The sequence below is a fragment of the Strix aluco genome, chromosome 6 (assembly GCF_031877795.1).
Source record: "Strix aluco isolate bStrAlu1 chromosome 6, bStrAlu1.hap1, whole genome shotgun sequence".
NCBI lineage: Eukaryota > Metazoa > Chordata > Aves > Strigiformes > Strigidae > Strix > Strix aluco.
In genome coordinates, this window is record NC_133936.1 from 30893652 (window position 1) to 30913650 (window position 19999).

At 44.2% G+C, this 19999-nt stretch overlaps 1 protein-coding gene across 1 annotated transcript in view; it reads right to left on the minus strand.

Moving 5' to 3' along the window:
• Positions 1-734: 734 nt before the first annotated feature.
• The window catches only part of CDK15 (cyclin dependent kinase 15), a 36759-nt gene continuing 17494 nt past the window's right edge, over positions 735-19999 (minus strand). Inside the window, exons 7-11 of the mRNA XM_074829427.1 lie at positions 18459-18522; positions 11398-11446; positions 8635-8774; positions 3173-3310; positions 735-818 (exon numbers count right to left, since the gene is read on the minus strand). Of these exons, the coding sequence (XP_074685528.1) occupies positions 3201-3310; positions 8635-8774; positions 11398-11446; positions 18459-18522 (363 nt within the window). The 3' untranslated portion in view covers positions 735-818; positions 3173-3200. The remainder of the gene's footprint in view (positions 819-3172; positions 3311-8634; positions 8775-11397; positions 11447-18458; positions 18523-19999) is intronic.

A 19999-nucleotide genomic window follows, 5' to 3' on the forward strand; every position in this document is an offset into this window, starting at 1 on the left:
GTATCCCAGATAACTGAAACCGAGCAGACTAGTGCATGAACACAGTAAGTTACTTGCTTTCCCAATTCTTCCAGGAAGAATTCTGTAAGAAATTTTAAGTAACTGTAGTTGGGAAAGAGCTCTCTGATTTCCCCGTATACCCTGATCAGCACTCACCTCAGATTAGCTTTCCTTCTCATAGTCTGTCAGCAGCCCTGAGATCAAGGAGATTAAAACACCCTGGTAACTCATTAATGAGCCAGGACTCTCTGCAACAGCTGGACCAAAAATGGCCTGTGTTTGGCTGCATCTTAATTCTTTGCCATCTCCCCTCTGTTCATCAACACCTGCACACATTTGGGACCCAGTATAAGAGGACCCCTGAATTCAGCTCTAAGCAACCAGTCTGCAATGCACATGTCTAATGCTCTGCTGGTGTGGAACCAGTATGCTGGTAATCCTGTTAGTAATGGCAGAAGCTCCCTCTAGGAAATTATAACAAATAGTCTTAAACAATTCCTTTTGTTGACAACTTTATCCAAGAAACCATCTTCCCTGGAGACTTCACTCAACTTTTGACTAATCCCCTCCTTCCCTCAGGAGCTCTTTTGTTGAAAGAGATTGTAGGCAAACCCCAGGAATGACAGGTCTCTGTAAGCCTTGGATCAGCCTCTACATTCTTTCAATTGTCAGTCCCCATCTGTCCTGTTTGTACATCCATCTTCTGGTCCAGGGATCTCTCTATTAAGTGACACATGGCTGAGTTTATTCTGCAAGTCCAGTGTCCAGACTGTGTTGTTACATCTTCGTGGCCAAGTCAATCTTTCTGACATTGCTTTCTGAAAAACAAAAGGCAGGACATCTGCACAATTTCATTCTCTTCTACTGAAAGGTGATTTTTAAAAATACCTCCCCCCACCAACCAAACTTTGCCTTTGTTTTATACTCTCAAAGATTTTGCTTCATTTTGTCAATATCAAGAGTTATTTCAAAGGTTCTTGGTGTAATGGAGGGTAAAATCTGCCCCTGTTGCAAAGGAATTCTGTTAGGATAAAAATCCATGGCCTAAGTCCTGAATCAAAAGGAAAAATAAATCCTAATTACAAATATTCTGCAGGGCTAGTGACTTCAGTTACTCTACTTGTTAACAGTTGATTTAAAACAAGCTCTAATCTTCCTGTAGATTCAACTACACTTAGCTAGTACAGTAGCACATACATATAAGAGGCACTGCATTATTTATCTTCATTTTAAGAGGCAGCATGAGAATGGAAGCAGATTCCAATGATCCATACGTTCCGTTCCTCCTCAGCAGGTAGAGGGAAAGGGGCGGAATAGGGTAGAAAATGGATGGAGTGTTGGCATGGAGTGTGTATCACCCTGGGATAGATGCCTGGCACTATCTCTTCCCTTCCTGAAACCAGAAGGAGAACAAGGAGGAGGCTGTGATGATGTTTTGTCCCTTGCTGTGTTGCTCAGGGCCCATGGATTCATGATTGAACCTGGTATGTTTAGCTTTTTGGTTTTGTCTATTTTTGTAACTTAACTCAGGTTGGCCAGTGAAGGAAGGCTGGCCAGTTTCATTATGTTCCCAGGAAATTCCATTCTCTCATGTGCCAGCTTGATGCTGTTGTGCTTTAGATGCCTATCTACCTCCGATTAGATTTAAAAAAGCATACAGAACCCCCTGCTTTCCATTGGTAGCCTATTAAAGTGACAAAAAAATTACTGTTTCATTTATAACCTTGCTTGCATGTCTGAATCCAGATGCCTTTTTAAAAAAGAGAATTAATAATATGAACACTTTCACTTATAGAATGTTTTCCAGTAATGAAGTGCAGAAGAAAACTTGAGTTGACATTTAAGCTTGCTTAGTATGTTTTGGAAGCAGCTTAAAAAAAGGGACACAATCTCTGTGAGGCCAGGTTAATATAACAAAAAAAAAAAAAAGAAGAACATGTTTAAGAGTATCTCCTACTATTTTCATGGTTTCACTATTTTAAATTATGTATTTGTGAAATACTCTCAAAATCAGTTAAAACTGGCCAAATCCAAGTTCACTGAACACTGAAGCATGAGTGCCCTGCTCAAGTGAGTTGTCCCAGAAACCTTAGTGGAACTGACAACCAGCTTTTTTGGCAGGATTAGCTCCCCTCTGATCACAGAGAGGGAACAGCCGCCCTGTCTGCACTTAGCTGAGCAGGTGAGCAGGCAATGTATTCAGGCTGCCTCCAAAATCCAATCTGGTCACAGGGCTGGCAGTGTCAGGTCCTTCTTGAAAGCACTGGAGGCTGTCCTATCTGCCAGCTGTTGTCTACATGAGGGCAGATGAGGTAGAGAGAGGCTGTGAGACCAAGCACTGAGTGCTGGGGCCTGATCCTGTAACAGGTACATGCCATCTACATGCATTTGAAAGCACAGACGGGTAGCTGAGGTTTGCCCTGCTATCACAGTTAGGTTGCGTCTTGGTTTGGCAGACAATAAGACAGTCAAACTAATTTGGCCTCAAGATCAGTTTCCATGTCTGTCCTGCAAGCACAGACGCAGCTGGTGACACTGACTGGACACATGCTGTTAACAAATGCACGATCTAAACAAGGAGAAAGGATATAATAAAAGGGTATTCTCTGGTAATTTCTGTCAATAACAGTGATTTTAAGTGGTCTTATGGTATTCTGTAACAAAAAGGAGATTAAATACAGTGATGCTGAAGCATCATTTTGAGGTGTGTCATATTAAAATAGTGATTAATTAAACCCAAGGATGTTACGAGCTAAGGAGATTTTGCCTAGCTCTGCTCAGGTTCCATTGCATGTGAAATCAAAACAAGTAACCCTAAAATGTGAACTCAATAGACAAGGACAAAGGCAAACAAAGCAATTTGGTTAATTTAAGCAATGGGGAAATTAAGCAATATTTTGACTGGGGAGGCATCAGAGGAAAGGGCACTGGTCTGAGACTTGGGAATATGACAAACCCAAACCTCCTGTGATACCACTAAGCATTGCGTGTTGGGGACTATTGGCTTGCTGATCTCTTCTGTCTGAATGTGAGATTTCCCACTTTGTCCTCAGCCTGGGATATGGTCATCCAGCCCTCGGTATCAGTTCTGTTTTCCCACCTTCAATACACAAAGGAATTAATGTGCTAAGGATGAGGGCAGCAGCTTTGATAGTGGCAACAATGCACTTACCCAAGAATTAGTCAATCATCCCTGCTTTCTACCAAAACTTGCTTGAACCTCCTGAGAGCTGGCCTTTTCGGTAAGAAGCAAACAGGTCACAGATTTCAGGTTGCAGTCTCACTCCTGGAACTGTGAGCACAGATTGTTCTGGGGAAAAATCAGGTTAAAGAGAAAGCTGCAAAATGGTCCTTTTCCTTCACTGTGCTACTTTCCTAATGCTCTCCTGTGATATTAGCCACAATATAAACTAATTCAGAATCCTATTTCTCACAGCTCCATTTCTTCTGATTTTTTTGGAAAATGATTTCTTTAATCTAGGCACCCTTCTCTAGAAATCTCATCTATGGTTTCTTTTCTTTTTTCTTTTTCTTGGAGCAACCAGCAAAATACTATTTGGTAGAACAGTGGTAGGAATGCAACCCGCTAATCAAAAGGATTCAAATGGATCTACGCACTGCCAAGCTCTCTCCTTCCCACCCAGCAGAGGGAGAAAAAAGAAAAAGAAAAAAGAGATAGAGCGAAGGCACGGAGCTTCTCTCCTTCAGCAATCTCACAAATGCAAAACCTTCCACTCCAGTGACTCCTCATTAACTTACCAAATCTGACAGTCTAATTATCGTAGCTGCTTCACACTTAGAATAAATAAATACTAAAGTGGGTGTTTAAAGAAATTGAGCAGTGAAATTCAGTCATCTAGACAGTCAATAGAGAGAGAGTTTATTTTAAATTTTTATATTCTTATGTATTTATATCATTTTAGGAAAGATAATGAGATAGTTGTCTTTCAGGCTAATTGAGTTCTTAGGCTCATGGTTGCTTGCTGTCACAATCTCAAACTTAGCTTTAACTTTTGTGCCTTAGAAATCTGATCACTATATCCCCACTTTGCTCTTTTCTACTGTTAACTGGGTGAAAGCAGAAGTGCACCTGAGGATGGGAAACGACTACATGGGAGTTCCAGTCCGGATGTCTTTCACAGCAAACAAGACAACTAAATCTTCTTAGATTTGCATTTAAGAGTGTTACAGGGAAAATGGAAGTTAAAGAAACCTCAGATATAACTTGCAATTAGACAAAATACAGAAAAACATCTGCTAACCTCTGATGCAATAGCATCTGCCTCCATGAAGGGTATTAACAGCACTCCCCCCCCAAGAGCAGTTCATCTCCCTGAACAGTAAGACCTTTATAGAGATTCTCTGGCCTGAGATCAATGGGAGTCAAAGCATTTGATCCATGTCTGTAGAACTTTGTTTTCACAAGTCATGTGGGCCAAACTTTGCGCCAGTTGTGCTTTTGCAAGAGCATGAGCTGGGGAGTGAGCAAAGGAAACCTTCCTCCTTTTCCCATCTTCCTCTCTGCCTCGTGCTCCTAAACAGGGCCCAGCACCTGCCAGCAGGATGTCTGCTCCAGGCCAGAGCCCAGGGAAGAGCTTAAGCAGGGCAACAACCCCAGAGGCCTGTGCCCTTGGCACGCATCTGCTGTGATGTTGCAACGGCTCTTTCCTAGGTTGGTGGCTTAATGACAGAATACAAAACCTCAGTATTTACACAAGCAGACCTTCCACCACTGTGGACATCAGGCCAGGTGAAGTGAGCGGTGTTTTTCCTGAGTTCCTTGAAGATTTGCTTTATCACCTCACAGAAGAGACTGCACCTGGTTCAGGAGTGTCAGCTGATTTGCTGCTCAACCCCAGATTTGGTTTATTTCCTTATTAAGACATATTATAAACCAGATTCATACTCCTGGTGGGAACTTCACTTTCTAGGTGTCTGTATCTGATACACAGTGAAGGATACCCAATTACTGTATACAGAGGTGGCATAGCACAGAGGTAAAAAAATATAAGTGACTATATAAACCTTTTAGCTATGTAGGAGAATCTAGGGAAACTAGCCAACCCAAACAAGATGTCCATGAAAGCCAGCTCTTCTTTATACGTGCCCTGTGATAACATCTACCAGCACTGGCTAATCCCAACAGTAATGGGATTTTTGGTAAGCAATGGCTTGCAGCCTTAACCTCCTCATTGCCTACGCTTGCTTTGCATTAGTTTAGATGTGACAGGCATTAAAATGACAGTGCTTTGTCGACATCAAGCCTCCCTCCTCCTCCTTGTCTCTGAAAAGCTGAATAGCGGGCTGTTCTAGGAGAAACAGTACAGCGTCATCACCACCAGGCACACTGGTTTTGAACTGCTGGGGGGACATAACAGAGACCAACTGTACCCAAAAGGAGCAAGTCCCTCCTAGTCAAAGCCAGGATCATCCATGCAACACGCAATCCTTCTCGTGGGGCACAAATTGGACTTGATGACTAACTGCTATGCAGATGGTATGCCCAAGGTCAAATGTCTCCTGAACTGTGAGAAAGGTCTATACTGAGCCTCGACATCAGTCCGGTGGGGACAGGATCTGAGGTGCCAGCTCAAGCCTGCCTGGCCCATGTGCCTGGGCTGTTCAGCCAGAGCTTTTCTTGGGAGCACACTGGTGCTAACCCCAAATCCCACTGCTCACCCTCCCTGCTTGCAAGCCTGCTCTAAAGCATCCGAGGGCAAAAGAGAGGGAAAATAAACCAAATCTATAACTAAGAATAATAAGCTGCAGTTGTTACTGTATCTGACCTGTCTCACAGCAGAGTGAGATACCTTCTCAGAAGACCCTTTGCACTTCAGGACTGACACTGAGTTGAGATCACAGCTCATGCTTTCTTGATTCAGGGATCTCATCTTTCTTCCAGGAGTGATTAATTGGACAGAAAACATTCTGCTTTAGCAGGTGGCAAAGGGTTAGACTGAAGTTTTGTCAGAGCTGCTGCAGTGCAGGGCTGTACTGCACAAAGATAATTGTCTCAGGATTGGCTTAGGCCAGAAAAAGGACAGCAAACGCTCCAGTTTTACAAAAGGTCATCATTGCCACCCCTTAGGCTACTAGCCACAGTGGAAGAAAGATGGAGAATGCCCTGCTCCTCTCCTCTGTTGCTATATCCAGAGGTGCTGGTGGCATGTGTAGAATTAAGACCACTAAGACGATGAGTGGGGTTTGAACCTAGGCCTAGCAGCTCCTTCTAGTGCTAGAGGCACAGGAGCGAGCAGCTGTAGGAGAAGCCCATCAGTGGACCAGCCCCACTCAGGTGACAGAGAGTCCTCCTCTCTTACAGCATGGGCTACTCTTTTTTTTCTAGTACTTTGTATCCAGATGAGCATAAGCAACAGCAACCTGTTCCCGTCTGCAGGAGCTGACCACCAGGAAGCAAAGAGCCCCATGCTCCCTCTAACTCTTCCCATGTGCAGCAGCCAGCCTCTAGCCATTACCATTCCCCTCAGGAATGAGAAACATGCTATTTGGAGGGGTACTTATCTTTGAAACACTGATTTCTCCAATTATTTTTTCCCAGGAATTGACCTTTGAAAAACATCCTCCAGCTTCCAGCTTGTCATAGCAACTTATAAAAAGGACAGTTATGGATACAATTATTTCATAAAAATAGAAAATAATTTCTTATGGGAACCTGTTATTTTTTCAAATGTTTTTTCCATCTTACTCTCTCACACACCTTTGGATCAACCCCCTCCTCCTTTCACCTTTCATCTCCAGCTCATTCTTTGCCCTTCTGCTTTAACTTTCTCCTTCAGAGGATGGGGACTAATAGTCAGCATCCTCCAGAACAAAGTGGCAACAGAATATATTTAAAATCTGCTCTGTGTTATCATAGCAACAAGAATTTTAAAAAGATACAGTCAAATTCTAGAATAGCGTGATGCCAAAGTGACACAAGAGAACAAGTGTCTTGCACCATTATGGCAATAGGGATGGCTACATGGGGAATTATTCAGAATTGCCTAATTTTTACAGGCTTAATGAGTCACTCATGAATATGGTGTTGCATGATCATACTGTACTTGTTTCAGCCCTGTGCACTTTGATTCTGTTCCCAACACATCGGTTGCTATGATAACGCCATGCAGTTTCCTGTCCACAAGGTACTTCTCGCCGCAATATGGAAGATAATAAATACGGGATGGTGCATAAACCCAGGTGAAATGAATCTATCCCCTTTCTGGCAGCATGTCAGAGAGATTGACACATTATGCCAATCTGTTTTCTCATTCCTTCTATTTCCCCTCACTCTCTCCCTTTCTCTCTCAGTGTCTGTCTCTGTACCTGTTTTTTTCCACACTCTCTCTCTCTCTCTTGGCACTGACACTTTCATCTTCTCCCTTGGGGATTGGAGATGTCACTGCGGGAAGTGCTTGTCCGCCTCTCCGGCAGCAGCAGAGCCCTGTGGCTTTGACAAACCTCATTTAATTGGGAGGAAGCCAGGAGGGTTTGAAAGAACTGAAACATCCACGAAACTCCTTTTATCAGGCATAATTTAAACTCTGCATGGAAAAAACCCTATATGTATAAAGAAAAGTCAACTTCCCTCCTGCTGTGTGTGCTCCCCTCCTACCCCCCCGGCACAGGCAGGCTCCTGCGAGATTCCATCTTTTCATTTTTCTAAAAGTGTCAAAGTAGATTTGTGCTCTGTGGCTGGGTGAACAGAAAAGGAATGCAGATGTCTCTCACTCATGCACATACACACACAGAGCACCTTCTGAAGGGCAGCGGTTTGGGAGAGACGCTAGTTGGCTGCTCCTTCACTTGGGATGTGTCGCAGGAGCCAGAAATTAGGTTTTCAAGTAGCTTGACAACACAGTCTAAGAAGGCTTCTTCTTAATTGCCCCTATCTTAAAAAAACCCACCAAACTAACTAGTGCAGTGGGTGCCCAGGAGGCAACAGGGAATGCAAGGGCTCTCTGGCCTGTTGCCTGATAGGAGAGAGCTTTTCCTAGTGAGGAGCAGAACCTGTAGCTTGAGAGACCCTGTATTTATTGTCAGCTCAGGGCAGGAGAGGCAGATCTGTGTGTATGCAGCTGTGTTCTTAAGAGAAGGGAGCAAAGGAAGAAGAAAATAAAGCAGGTAAAACTGAGGGAGAACTGGTGCGATGGGGTACAAGGAACAGCTGTTGTCTCTGAACATCAAAAGGGAGCAGGAGGAGCAGTCCAAGGGAATTGGGGCTAGCACATCATGCTGAGCAGCTGGGAATTCAGGACATCAGGAGGGACCAGCATACGAGTTACACTGAATACACAGTGTGAGGCAAAGCCCTGGGCCCTGGGGTTACAGAATGGGGGAGAAACGACCTGTCAAAGCATATACACCTCTGCTTTGTAAATGAACCATGGTAGCAGCCCATCCAGGTCCCCTTTTAGTATTAACACTGTGGTGAAGTGGAAGAAAACAGAAAAACAAGCTGTCAGACTTGCAATGGGATGAAAACTTCGCAGCATGCGGGAGTGGGGAGGGAGGGCAGGCAAAAAAGAGATGTCTGGGTGAATGGCAGAGACTTTCAAAGTACAGAAGAAACTCGTAATAAATAGCATGTGAAGTAGCTCTTTTTTGGTAAGATGAAATTTGGAGTTAACTTACCAGCAGGAACCTGATAGAGCTGAGGAGGCAGAGGGCTGAAGAAGCCATGAAGAAGCGCATCTTGCGCAGAGATCCGACCTCGAGGAAAGGCTGTAAGCATCCTGGAGGCCAAATCCTCTGCTGCTGGCACCCTGCTCAGCCTAGGAAAACAGGAGAAAAAATAGTATAGGAGATAAGCATAAGCCAGAAAGCTGGAACCAGAACTTGACCCAGCCCTTCTCAGAGCTTGAGGCAGAGATAGTGGAGGGACACAGGGGAGCTGGATAAACCCACCCCAGCTATATAGCTTTCCAGGACATTTGCTTTTCCATGTGAGTTTGATTGTGTTGGAGTATATGCATCCAGGATTTCAGCTCAAACTCATGTTTTCAAAGGAATTTTGAAAATAAGTTGTTATTTTGTAAAAAGAAGGTTACAGGTAAAAGGGAAAATGCTGCTGGGGAGACTATGTTTTACATGTCCTAACTGGAGTATCAGACACTGGTGTTACCAGTTTACAGTGACAATGCAGGTACACAAAATAACCTGACTGGCACGCTGAGCAGACCAGAGGTCAAAACTAAAAAACTAAAGAAAATACCATTTCCCCTTTTCCTACTCTAGTACCAGTAGTGCAGCTGGTTGTAAAATGTGTTGGGGATTCACGGAGATGAATCTGTTTCTCAGGCTGCGTGCTTAAAATAGATATAATACACACACGCTCCATGCCCAGCAAATACCAATGCCAAGTGGCTCTTTCTGGAGCACACAGCTGGGGACAAGGAAGTGGAAGAGTGAAAACAAACCAACAAGGAAACAAATAAAAATAGTAATTTAGTTTTACAGCTTTTACTTTGTTTGTTTGTTCTGATCATGTTTCAGCTTCAGGAGGCCCATCAGAGCATGGCCTGTTGTGCTTCCTCCCTTGGTCCCCACCAGTGCTTCCCCTCCAAGTGACCTCAGGCTCCGGGATCCTCCTGTCCCTGCACTCCCCCTCCCTACACAGGACATTTGACGTGCTGATATTTTTGTTTTGAGGAGATAAAATGTAAAAAAAAGAGAAGGGAAAAAACACATAGAGAGAGATGTATCCCGAGAAATAGATTTATGAAAGGTATCTGGCCTCACTGTGATAGGTAATTGCCGAATTTTCACCTCCAGCAAAACGGTTTGAGCCCCTGCTGCCTTGGGGAGCAGAGACAGGACAGGGAGCCAAAGCATCCAGCCTGAGGTTGCTCGCTAGAGCTGCACCACAGGCTGCCCCTGCCATGGCGGGGACTTACTGGAGACCTTCTGCCCTCTCGGTCCTTGCTGCTGCAGGCTCCCATACTGGGCAGCAGTGTGGTTCAGTGCTTCCCACCATGGCTCAGGCTTCCTGGTGGTGGCTGAGCTCTGCACAGAGCTCCCCTTTGATTTCTTAATTGGCCATGGACAGTCATGGCTGAACGGTCTGTATGAAGCAGCTCTTTCCTTCTCAAGAGCCAAGCATGCCAAAGCAGCCGTTCGGCCATAGCAGCATGAGGACTCTAACGCAGAGTTGGAGCTGCCAGAGCTCTGCCGCAGAGGCGCTGGGCCAGCCCATTGGTATGGGGCTGTAACAGGGCCTGTCAAGGGGATATGGCCAAAAAGCAGAGGAGCAATACAGCAGAGTTGCAAGGAATATAGTTATTTCTTTGTTCAGACTGAGAGAGGATTTGTTCTGTTCCAGGACCTGTGTTATCAGGGTCTGGGACATGCTGAGCTTTGTGTGTTTCTGAAGATATGCGTGACAATGGCTGGCATTTCAGCAACCTGTGCTCTGCTGAAAACTTCAGCATGTTTGTTCAGCTATTCAGAACAGCATCTGGGAAACCCAGCTCTGAAGGGCAGCACACTTCCCTCCAACGAGGGCTGGATCCCAAGCAATGAGCCAAACAGATAATAAACAGCAGCGATGAAACATGTGTTTACATCCTCAAAGAATATTTGATTCTTGACCTGTGCATGAACACAATCCTGAGAACAAATCCTGTCTAGTCTTTTCCTACATATCTATAAAGCCTGTTGTGTGCCTCAAAATACTGATTGGGGGAGGATTCAATTTTAATGACTCTCTGAGGTAGGTTAGGGCACTTTGCCTGATTATAAATTTCTTTCACTGATACATATATACATTATATGCGTGTGTGTGTGTGTGTGTGTGTGTGTATGTATATATGCTTGAAAAATACTCCCTTCTCTTAGCACACTATGGAGTGATTGGGTGGTGTTGCTGTGCCTGGTCAAGCCGAGGTATGTGACCATGGCCCTAGTCTCATAGCTTTTGGCCACTGAAGAATGGGATTTTTCCCCTCCTAACTAATTACAAGATTATTTCATTGTCTCGTGAAAATGCTGTCCTAGCACATCTTCCTTACCACTGTTGAGCAACATTCCTACAGTCTGTTTCCAGAAATGAAAATTGGGACAGTGCAAAGTCTGTCTTCAGTCTGGGCAAGAGAGCCTGGGAAAGTATGACCTTCTGAATCGAACTGTGCCCTGCAAAAAGCTGCTTATAATGTCATTGAATCACTGCTTATCTGAGAATAATCACTAGTCCTCTGAGAATAATAAACCCACTATGTGCCTACCTCTACTGCAATCTCTGGAAATCAGTTGCTTAACTGACGTTAGATCTGCTTGTTACTACAGAGCCACCCTGCTCTTCCTGAGCTTGCCAAAAGAGCTCATTTCAAGTTAAATGATTGCATAAAGAAACAAATAAACCCAGAGGCGATTTTGACATTGCCGTTATAGGTAGCTTACCTGTCACAGATGACTTGGAGTCTCTGAGGTCTCCTGGAAGCAACCAGTTCTAGAAAGAGTAATATGCAATCACAGGATTAAATGAAAATCAAGCCAAAAAAACATTCTTTGAGCCCTTACAAAAAACGTGTCCTCAGAATTTCAAAGGGCCCTATAGAATCTGTCATCTTAGTATTTATAAATATACATTATTCCTATAGGACTTGAATACCGGCATTGATGTTAATAAGGCTGTTCCAGTTCTGTAACCCTTTCCTTTCATACATCTGTGAATGTAGGCCTTGGGCCTCCTTCTGTTACAGTGCGAGTCTTAGCTTTTGAGTTCAATAAAAGCAGTATCAGTCCCTAAAGCCTTCACACGAAGGATGCAGAAAGAGGTTTGCAGGCCCGAATCCCCAGAAATTGTCTTGTCTTACCAAGGGGCTGCCCTGTGGGCACATGGGGCTTTTCTGTGTGGATCTGGCACAAAGACTGGGGATCCAGCAAAGGCACTTGGGTTCCATTCTCTTCTTGCCCACCGCTCTTGCTGTCAATCCCTCACTAAGTTTGTTGTTTACCAAAGTTAACCATTTTCATGCAGGCTTTGTACTTACTGATTCAAACATCTCTACCAGACTGGAACTTTGCAGAGTTTGCAGTTTTGGGAAGGCTGTGTTGTTGTTGCCTTTTTTCCAGGACACATTTCTAAACATTGTCAAAAATGTAGAGGAATACATTCCTCAAATGTTTTCTTACAAAGCATGAATTTTCTCAGGCTTAGATATGAATGAATGGCTTAAGCCTGGAAGATTTCCCCTTAGAGCTGATCAACAGAGACATTTTCTTGCATCAGAAAGGCTGTAATTTCTACTCAGCTACATTTTCCTGAGCACCATTTCTGACAGCTATGAACGGTGCTCTAGCCATGGAAAGGAGAGGAGGAAGGGTGGTGTAGACCTCTCTTCCAGCCTAGCCAGACAAGCATTTCCCACGGCAGTGAGACCACCAGGAGGCAAGCGCCACTGGTCTGTTGCCAGTAGACTCAGAGCTCGGCTGGGGCTTATGCTGCACCTTCTGAGAGCATCTGCCCTCCCTTCCTGCCTGGAAGCCACCAACCACATCATTCAGGGACAGAAGCTGCTGGCCGCAGGCAAAGCAGAAGTCCCCTCCGCCTTCCCATGCGTGGCCATTTCCAGAGTGCCAGGCCCAGGGGCTCAGTCACTCAGTGTCTGACTTGATGCAGGGACAATTTGAAAAAGTGCAAAAGACTGAACTTTCAGCACTTAACCTTTCCAGCAGCAATCTTTCACCATTAAGCCAGGCAAGGAGGTTGTTAAACCTGTCTATCACAGGGTAAGTAACAGTTCACAATTGAACTGTTTTACACCCAAATACTGAGGTAATTGCTAAAGCAGTAAATGGCAATACAATCTGGGATGGGATTCATGACTGAATGAATGCCAGAGCACTGGAATTATCACCAATATATTAAAGCTATATATTAGTATCTTGACTAGCCCCTTCCCAAATCAGTCACTGAGATTAACTCTGGCAGAATGTTCCTTTTGGATCACTAATAACATTTTCTCTGGATCCTCTTTCCTTCATTTTGCCCCCTCAACTGTAATAAAAGTGTAGAAATAAATTGTCCATATCGAGTAAAGATGTAAAGTTTCCAGGCAGAATAGAAAAAAAACAATTTAAAAAATGGTTTGGAAAGGCATAAGATTTTTTTGTATGAGGTAGAAATTTTTACCTCTTCACAGAGCTGGCCAAAACCTTTCAGATGTTGTAACTTTCTGCCAGAAAAATTTATTTGTGAGATGGAAACATTCCATGACAGTATATCAATTTCCTTTAATATTTAATAAAAATGTCAATATGACTTAAATATCGAACTTTACTGAAATCTTTTAACATTATTATTCTTTAATGAGTTTAACATAAAAAAATGCACGTTCAGTTGATAACAGCAAGGCAAAATATTTCAATGATACTGAAGTAAAATGTCACTTTGTTTTTGTAGAGTGCATTTTCAGGATTAACATTCCAAAAAGGAAATAGGGTTTTCTTTACCTTACAGATAGAAGTATCATTTTGCTTACTGGGAACTGGGAAGAATACCTGAATTATAGTCTTCGCTGTCTCAAGCAAGCCTCTTGACTTAAATTTAGCATTTATATAACATGGAGATTAATAATTATCTACAAGGGGTAGTGTAAGACCCAGTGAGCCAACTACTGCTGTCCCTGTCCAAACACATCTCTCAGTGGAGAATTCTGCTTGAGTGAGGACTGCCAAACTTGCCACTTTGAGTATACAGAGCTTTGATTATAAATGGAAGATATGGGTAAGAAAACAGTGTGTCTCTGCTCAAGGATTTAATGCAGTTAACTAATCCACTTTAAATCAGTTCAGATTAATCTCCTGACTGACCCCATGTAGACAAACCCTTAGAGAATGCCGAGGCCCCATTGTATCGAGCAGGGTAAGAACAAAGCAGTAAATATTTTCCCTACTGTAAGATTAAGACCAATCTAAAATTGTAAAACATCTTAAACAGCTACTCCTTAAAGGTAAGAGATATAGAATATTTGGATATCATTCCAAAAAGTGGATGAACTACTGATTTAATTGTCTTACAATGATGACACAGACATAAAATGATGGGATCGTGTAGGGCTGATTGGCTTTTTTAACAATACGAGTAGGTAGCCCTTGGGTTTGTTATTTTCTATCAGTATGCAAGGCAGTGTGTGCTAATGAGGAAATACCTTCCTATATGAAAACCCAGGTGGAAGTGGCTAATGAACTGATAATGAGGCAAGCAAGCCAGAGGACAAAAGTTAAACTTTCCTAATTGATGAAGAGAGAGAAAGAGGATGCCAAGTGCTGCTGGATGAAGGCGCTGGGGTTGCAGGCTCACAGAGAAAATTTATCTCATTAGTGAAATCTCTGTGGCTGCAGGACAGAGGCAGAGCTCTGTCTGTGTGGCAGGCTGGAAACTGAATTCTGTGCCCAGCACCAGACAGATAGGAAGTTTCCCTACAGCCTGGCCAGCAGATACTGCACATTAGTTACAGCGCTGCTCTTCCCTTTGGGATCAAAGCCACATGCAGTTTATTATGACAATAAAAATTTTATCGTTTTAGAATTCCGTTTCCAACCATCCCATTTGTTAAATGAGGCATCAGCATAAAAAGTGAGATTTAAAAAAACGGGGAAAAAAATGCAGTCGGAGTGCAGACTTCATCTGCATTCTCAAAAATGTCATTTGAAGTTTGCATTTCAGAGCCTGCTGCTTGTTGCCTCCATCTGCTGGTGACATTTTGGAAACGCAAATCTACTAAAGATTCTAAAAATCTACTAGGGAGCAGAAGCTGACTCTGGAAAGGTTCTAAATCTCATTCAGTTTAGCAAAGCCTGCAGACATGTGAAAAACTAGGCGTAATTTAAAAGTCATTGCTGGTTCTGAAAGACCCCAGTGTAAACCTGTGTCTACTAAGTGGGATGATACTACCTGCCATAGGAAACTTCATTAGTCAGCCTGTGTGATAAATCAAGCACTCAAGCTCACTTGTAGTGAGTTCATCATGTTATAAACAAATAAGCACTGTTCCCCACTCTTTGGAATCCGAATGTCAGAAAAAGGAAACAAAAACCAACTCAGTACATCCGGCACTCCATATTCCCAGTTTGGCAAAAGCACTAGCTTCATGTCATGGGCTGTGATTCCTAATCCTTTCCTGCCCTTGACCCCTGCTGTCTAGATTCAAACTTGTAACCATTAATGGGGCTGGATCAAAACACTGGCCTTCTGGTGTCACCAATGGTGTTTAGAGGGGATTTAAACTCCCTGCTTTTCAGCGCAGTGAAATGAACACAGCAGTAGATTAATGCAAGGATTTGAGCTCACACAGCATGAGAGCTTTCAAAAATAGTGTTAACAGAGCTACAACTGCCTCTTTCAGGGGAAGCAAAATGAGGGGAACAGAACAAATGAACAAACACAGGGCAAAGCCTTGTCACTATGGGCAGGGCTCCTAAGCCTGGGGAGCCAGGGAGAGGGCCAGTGAACGGGCTGAGACATGGGGCAGGAGCTCTCCCAGCTCTTCATGTTCTGCAGGAACTGGTTCTCAAGCCAGGGCTGAGTTAAAACTGTGCTCTCAGGCCCCATGGCTGCATGTAATTCCCTACCCCAAGTGTCCCTCCTGCAGAGAGAGAGCAAGATCACGAGCTGGCCACAGAAGAGTTGCTCACCCATCCTTCCTGTTCACCTGGGGTGATGCACAGGTTGACATTTTGGCAAACTGTAGGCAATGGGCATGAGGCCTATTTCTGAACTTCTTCATGCAACAAGGCAGGGCATAGGGTGCTTAAATACTCCTTTGCACATTTCATCCCTTGCCAGTTGCCCATAGAGGGAGGGGGCAGGGGAGCTCCTCTTCCTCCAGCTGCCCTGCCTGTCCCTGGCTCACAGACCCCACAGCCCATGCTGTATCTCCTCTTCAGACTCTGCAGCAGGATGTGCTCAAGCCCACAGTAGTGACAGGAAAACATCTAAAGGTTTTCAGCTTTCATTTCAAAGATTCCTACTAACCCACCTGGCCCAGGAACCCTTCCAGTAACAACCTCAGTCTGGGGCTGAGCCTACACTCCTGAATCCAGTGGGAGTTTTGCCATCAACTTCAATGAGAATAGGATCACACCTCAGTGCTTTGTTTTGCCCGTGTTTGTTCCTTGCCTCGGGCAGGAACCTGTTTGTTTGTTTGCTGCCTGCACTCACTGCGAACATCAATAGGACTAGCTAAAAGCATTCAAGCCATCAGATTTGGGGAAGCGCTCCAAAGTTTGTTTGCTTATCTGAACCATCCCAGGCACTGAGATTCGCACGGCTGGAAATAACCTCAAGAGAGAAGGTTTTCTCACGCAGACTGCACAGCTTCCACTTGGGCTGAGCATGTCCTTTTGGGGGGAAAACAGCATTTGTGCTTCAGGGAAGAGAGGGGAAGTGCACAGGAGCATGTGAATGGCAAATAGCTTTAAATAAAGAGACTAATTTGCCTTCTTACCAGCAGCCCCATCAAAAACTGACATGATTTAGTTCATGACTAGGGCGAATAGTCCAACCTTATATGACTAACCTCCTTCTACCCAGACTGGTTTGTATAATCCAGGTGTGAGCCAAGTGCTTGGTTCCAGTACGTGGCTGGAGCAGCTCAGAGCCCCTTAGGTAGGCTCTGAGGAGGGGAAAGGGATGCTGCCTCTCCAGCTGGCACAGCTATTGCCCCAAACACTAGCTCAGCACCCCTCTCCCATGTGTTTGCTAGCATGGTGGGATGCTCCCACATGAAGCTGTCCTCTAACTCCAGCCACAAAAGGCACCAGCATCACAGGATCACAGCACAACACTGGTCGATTCTGCCCTGCTGAAGTCCATTTCAGGCTTCTATGAAGCCTGAAAGCAACTGAGATTTGAAAACTGCTTATGATTACTAGACTTGTCTTTACCGGAGCTATTTCCATGCTGCCTAGGTGCCTGTCCTCTCCTCCCAGCCCTGCCACTGGCACCCTCCACAGCAGCAGAGGACAGCACTGCTACTCAAATTAGAGCTAAGCGGGAGTCACCACTCAGGGCAGTTCTGGGCCCTCACACATTCTCTGTTGTCTAGTTTCTTTGCTAGCATAGCCTTAATGTTTGCACTTTTAGATTGTCCCTCTATATAGCATTGGGATATCTAATCATTGCTGAAGGTTTTTGGCCTTGTATGAGCAGATGATTGGCATAAAAAAATTTCTCTGTAATCAGTTTGTCCACACATGAGCATTTCTTTCCTCCCAGACTACCCTTCCCAACTTGTAGACTGCCCAGCCAAGCAAGCCTTCAACAATTTAACAGAAGAAAGTGTTTCCTCCAGCTGTCTGCTCTGTGCTTGCTCCCTATCCAAATTAAACTTGCTGTGGACAGCGACACATTCCCATTTCACGCTGGTTTGATTAATGTGTCTCAGCTAATTGTGTGAAGGATTCCAGTCCTTTCGACTGTGAGACCAGGTTATTGTTCAGCCAATCGTGGCTACCATGTGAAAATGGGGGCTGTTTAGTGTTCATGCACCAGAATCAAAGGAGGGGCATCTTGGACTGGGTCACAGGGCAACACCCACTTCTTTGAAAAGATGTTACTATGCTCTACTAAACCTGTAAACCTCTTGCTCAAAGCACGTCTTCTCCCTCCTCCTCTCCCCCCTGCTCTTTCTTACCCCCTTCCAGATAGACAGGCTCCCCCCATCACTCTCTTAGGGTACAAGTGAGAGAGAATGGGTAGATTGTAGATGGGTGGATTTCACATTCTAGGGTTTTTAATATTTCACTTTTATATTTCTCTTACAGAATGATCCTGCTGAGAGACTGAGAATCAGTGTTCATCATTTCCCTCTCACTGACACTTGAATATATTTTCCCAAGAGAAAACATTAAACAAAAAGAGAAAGAGAGAAAGAGAGAGAGAGAGGGAGGGAGAGGGAGAGTGACTGAGCTAGCTTTTCAAAGCATACTTCTCAACCTGCCCACATCAAAATAAGAGACAACTGGCCCTTTGAAGTCCAGGACACAGGCTTCTCTACCAGCCCATGTGGAAATAAAAGAAGCCAGCTTTATAAATCACACAGATTTCTCACCTTGCCCACATCAAAATCAGGGACAGTGACCTTTAAAACTGAGGTTTAAAGGCCCCCAAACCAATCTCCATTAAAATAAGGAGAGTTCAGATAAACTGTGTCTCCAGGTACCTGTTAGCTTTTCCAGTCTAAACCAGGAGCATCAGTCCTTTGCACTGAGGATTGGAGGCTACATTGTCATCACTTGCAGCAATGAAATCTTCCATCAGCCTAACATATAAAGCACTCAGTGAGGCAACTTTGCCACGCAGGTACCTTTGCTTGTATACTAGGCCATCATAAGTAGCTCAAAGGATTTAGTAACACTGAAGCACAGGTTTTTTTCATAATGAGAATTGCTGACCCAAAAATTGAGTGGCTAGTGACTCAGAGAAAAAGTTGGCATTCTTGTGAGTTAAATCCTACCTGGGTTATAGTTGGGGAGCTTGGAAAGTCCTGGCCAGGTGTCCTCAGTTGGGACCCCCAATACCTGTGCAAAAGGAGAAAGACAGTGAGAAGAGCAATAACCTCCATCTGCTAGTACTCTGCCTTGGTGTGGAGCTGCAGGAATTGGTCTCGATGGAGAGAGACTGGCCCTTACTGTAAACCAGCACAGATTCACACTGCCCTGGCTGGTGCTGGATCTACCACTGTGCATAAAGGACACTGATATTTCAGCACTTGATTTTATAGCAGAAAGGGTCCTGCTGAGACTGAATGTTGTTGCTGCCAGGAACATCGGTGAAGGCATATACAGCTTCACTGCCAGGTGCCACTCCTGCATGTTTTTGTCAGCCCAGGGGTTACACTGTTGAGCCCCTTTTACCACTGAAGGTGTCCTCCTGTGCCAGAGCTCCACTGGGGACTTATTCTGCCCACTTGCGCTGGCAGCAGCCAATATGCTCAGCGGCAGCACAGGCTGTGAGCTGTGATAGAAACCCCTGCTATTCTGAAGTGAAAAAGAAAAGCTGTCAGATAGGTCTACTGGCAGGTGGTAGAAAACAGTCCAGTGTCTCATCCTGACAGGTCCAGAGCTTCAGCAGTGTCTTTAGCCTTTATTGTGAATTGTGGGCTTCAGAAGTAGGTCCTCACTGAGCAAAGTCTGGGCCAGTAAAGCCTCCTCCAACCTCATTTTAGTTGCTGAAATGTGTGAGATCAAGCATATCTGTATTTCTGTGCCAGTTGCAGATGTTTAGTGTCATTATTATTACTTACTGCATACAAAGTGCATTGTGACTATTGATATGGATGAGTTGTGCTAAAGAGGTAAAGCCACATATTTACGAAGAGTTCACAGCATGTGATACAATATTATAAATCAGTACTGCTAACTCCAAACATTCAAAGCTTATCATCCAGACAACCCCCAAATTATCGATTTCCTTAAAAAATGATGGAATTTTAACATGAAAATTGCCATTTCTTTTTATTGACTTTCTCTTCTCCAACATTAGATTTGTCTCACATTAGCTACACTTCACATGTGATAGACAACTCCTTTTCCTTAAAATGAAAGCAGAGATATATGACATGGGGGACTTAGCCTCAGAAACTTGTGATAAGTTTGCAAGAAAACAGACATCAGTAAAAAAATACATACAAGAAGAAAAAAATATAAAGCCTTGTTGTTGCAGTTGTTATGCATCTGGTAGGCGATTGCTTTTCTCACAGTTGGTAAACAGCTGTGAGGACAAGTACAGCTACCTGGAGACGACAGCCACAAGCAGGGACAGCATCTCACAGCTGGCATATATTAGCATGGTGGTCTGTGGGGGGAAAGCAAATTAGGGTGGCTTGCTGTGGTCCATTTCCAAAGTGCTTATGGACTCAGCCTGCTACAGCAAAGACCAAGGGGTGGGACCCTTGTCTCTGGTCACCTGTAACATCAGTCTTGGAAGCTTGAAAGCTCCCCAAAGAGAAGGTGTCTTGCAGTGTTCAGCCATGTGAGGATGTTAGAAGGTGGCTCA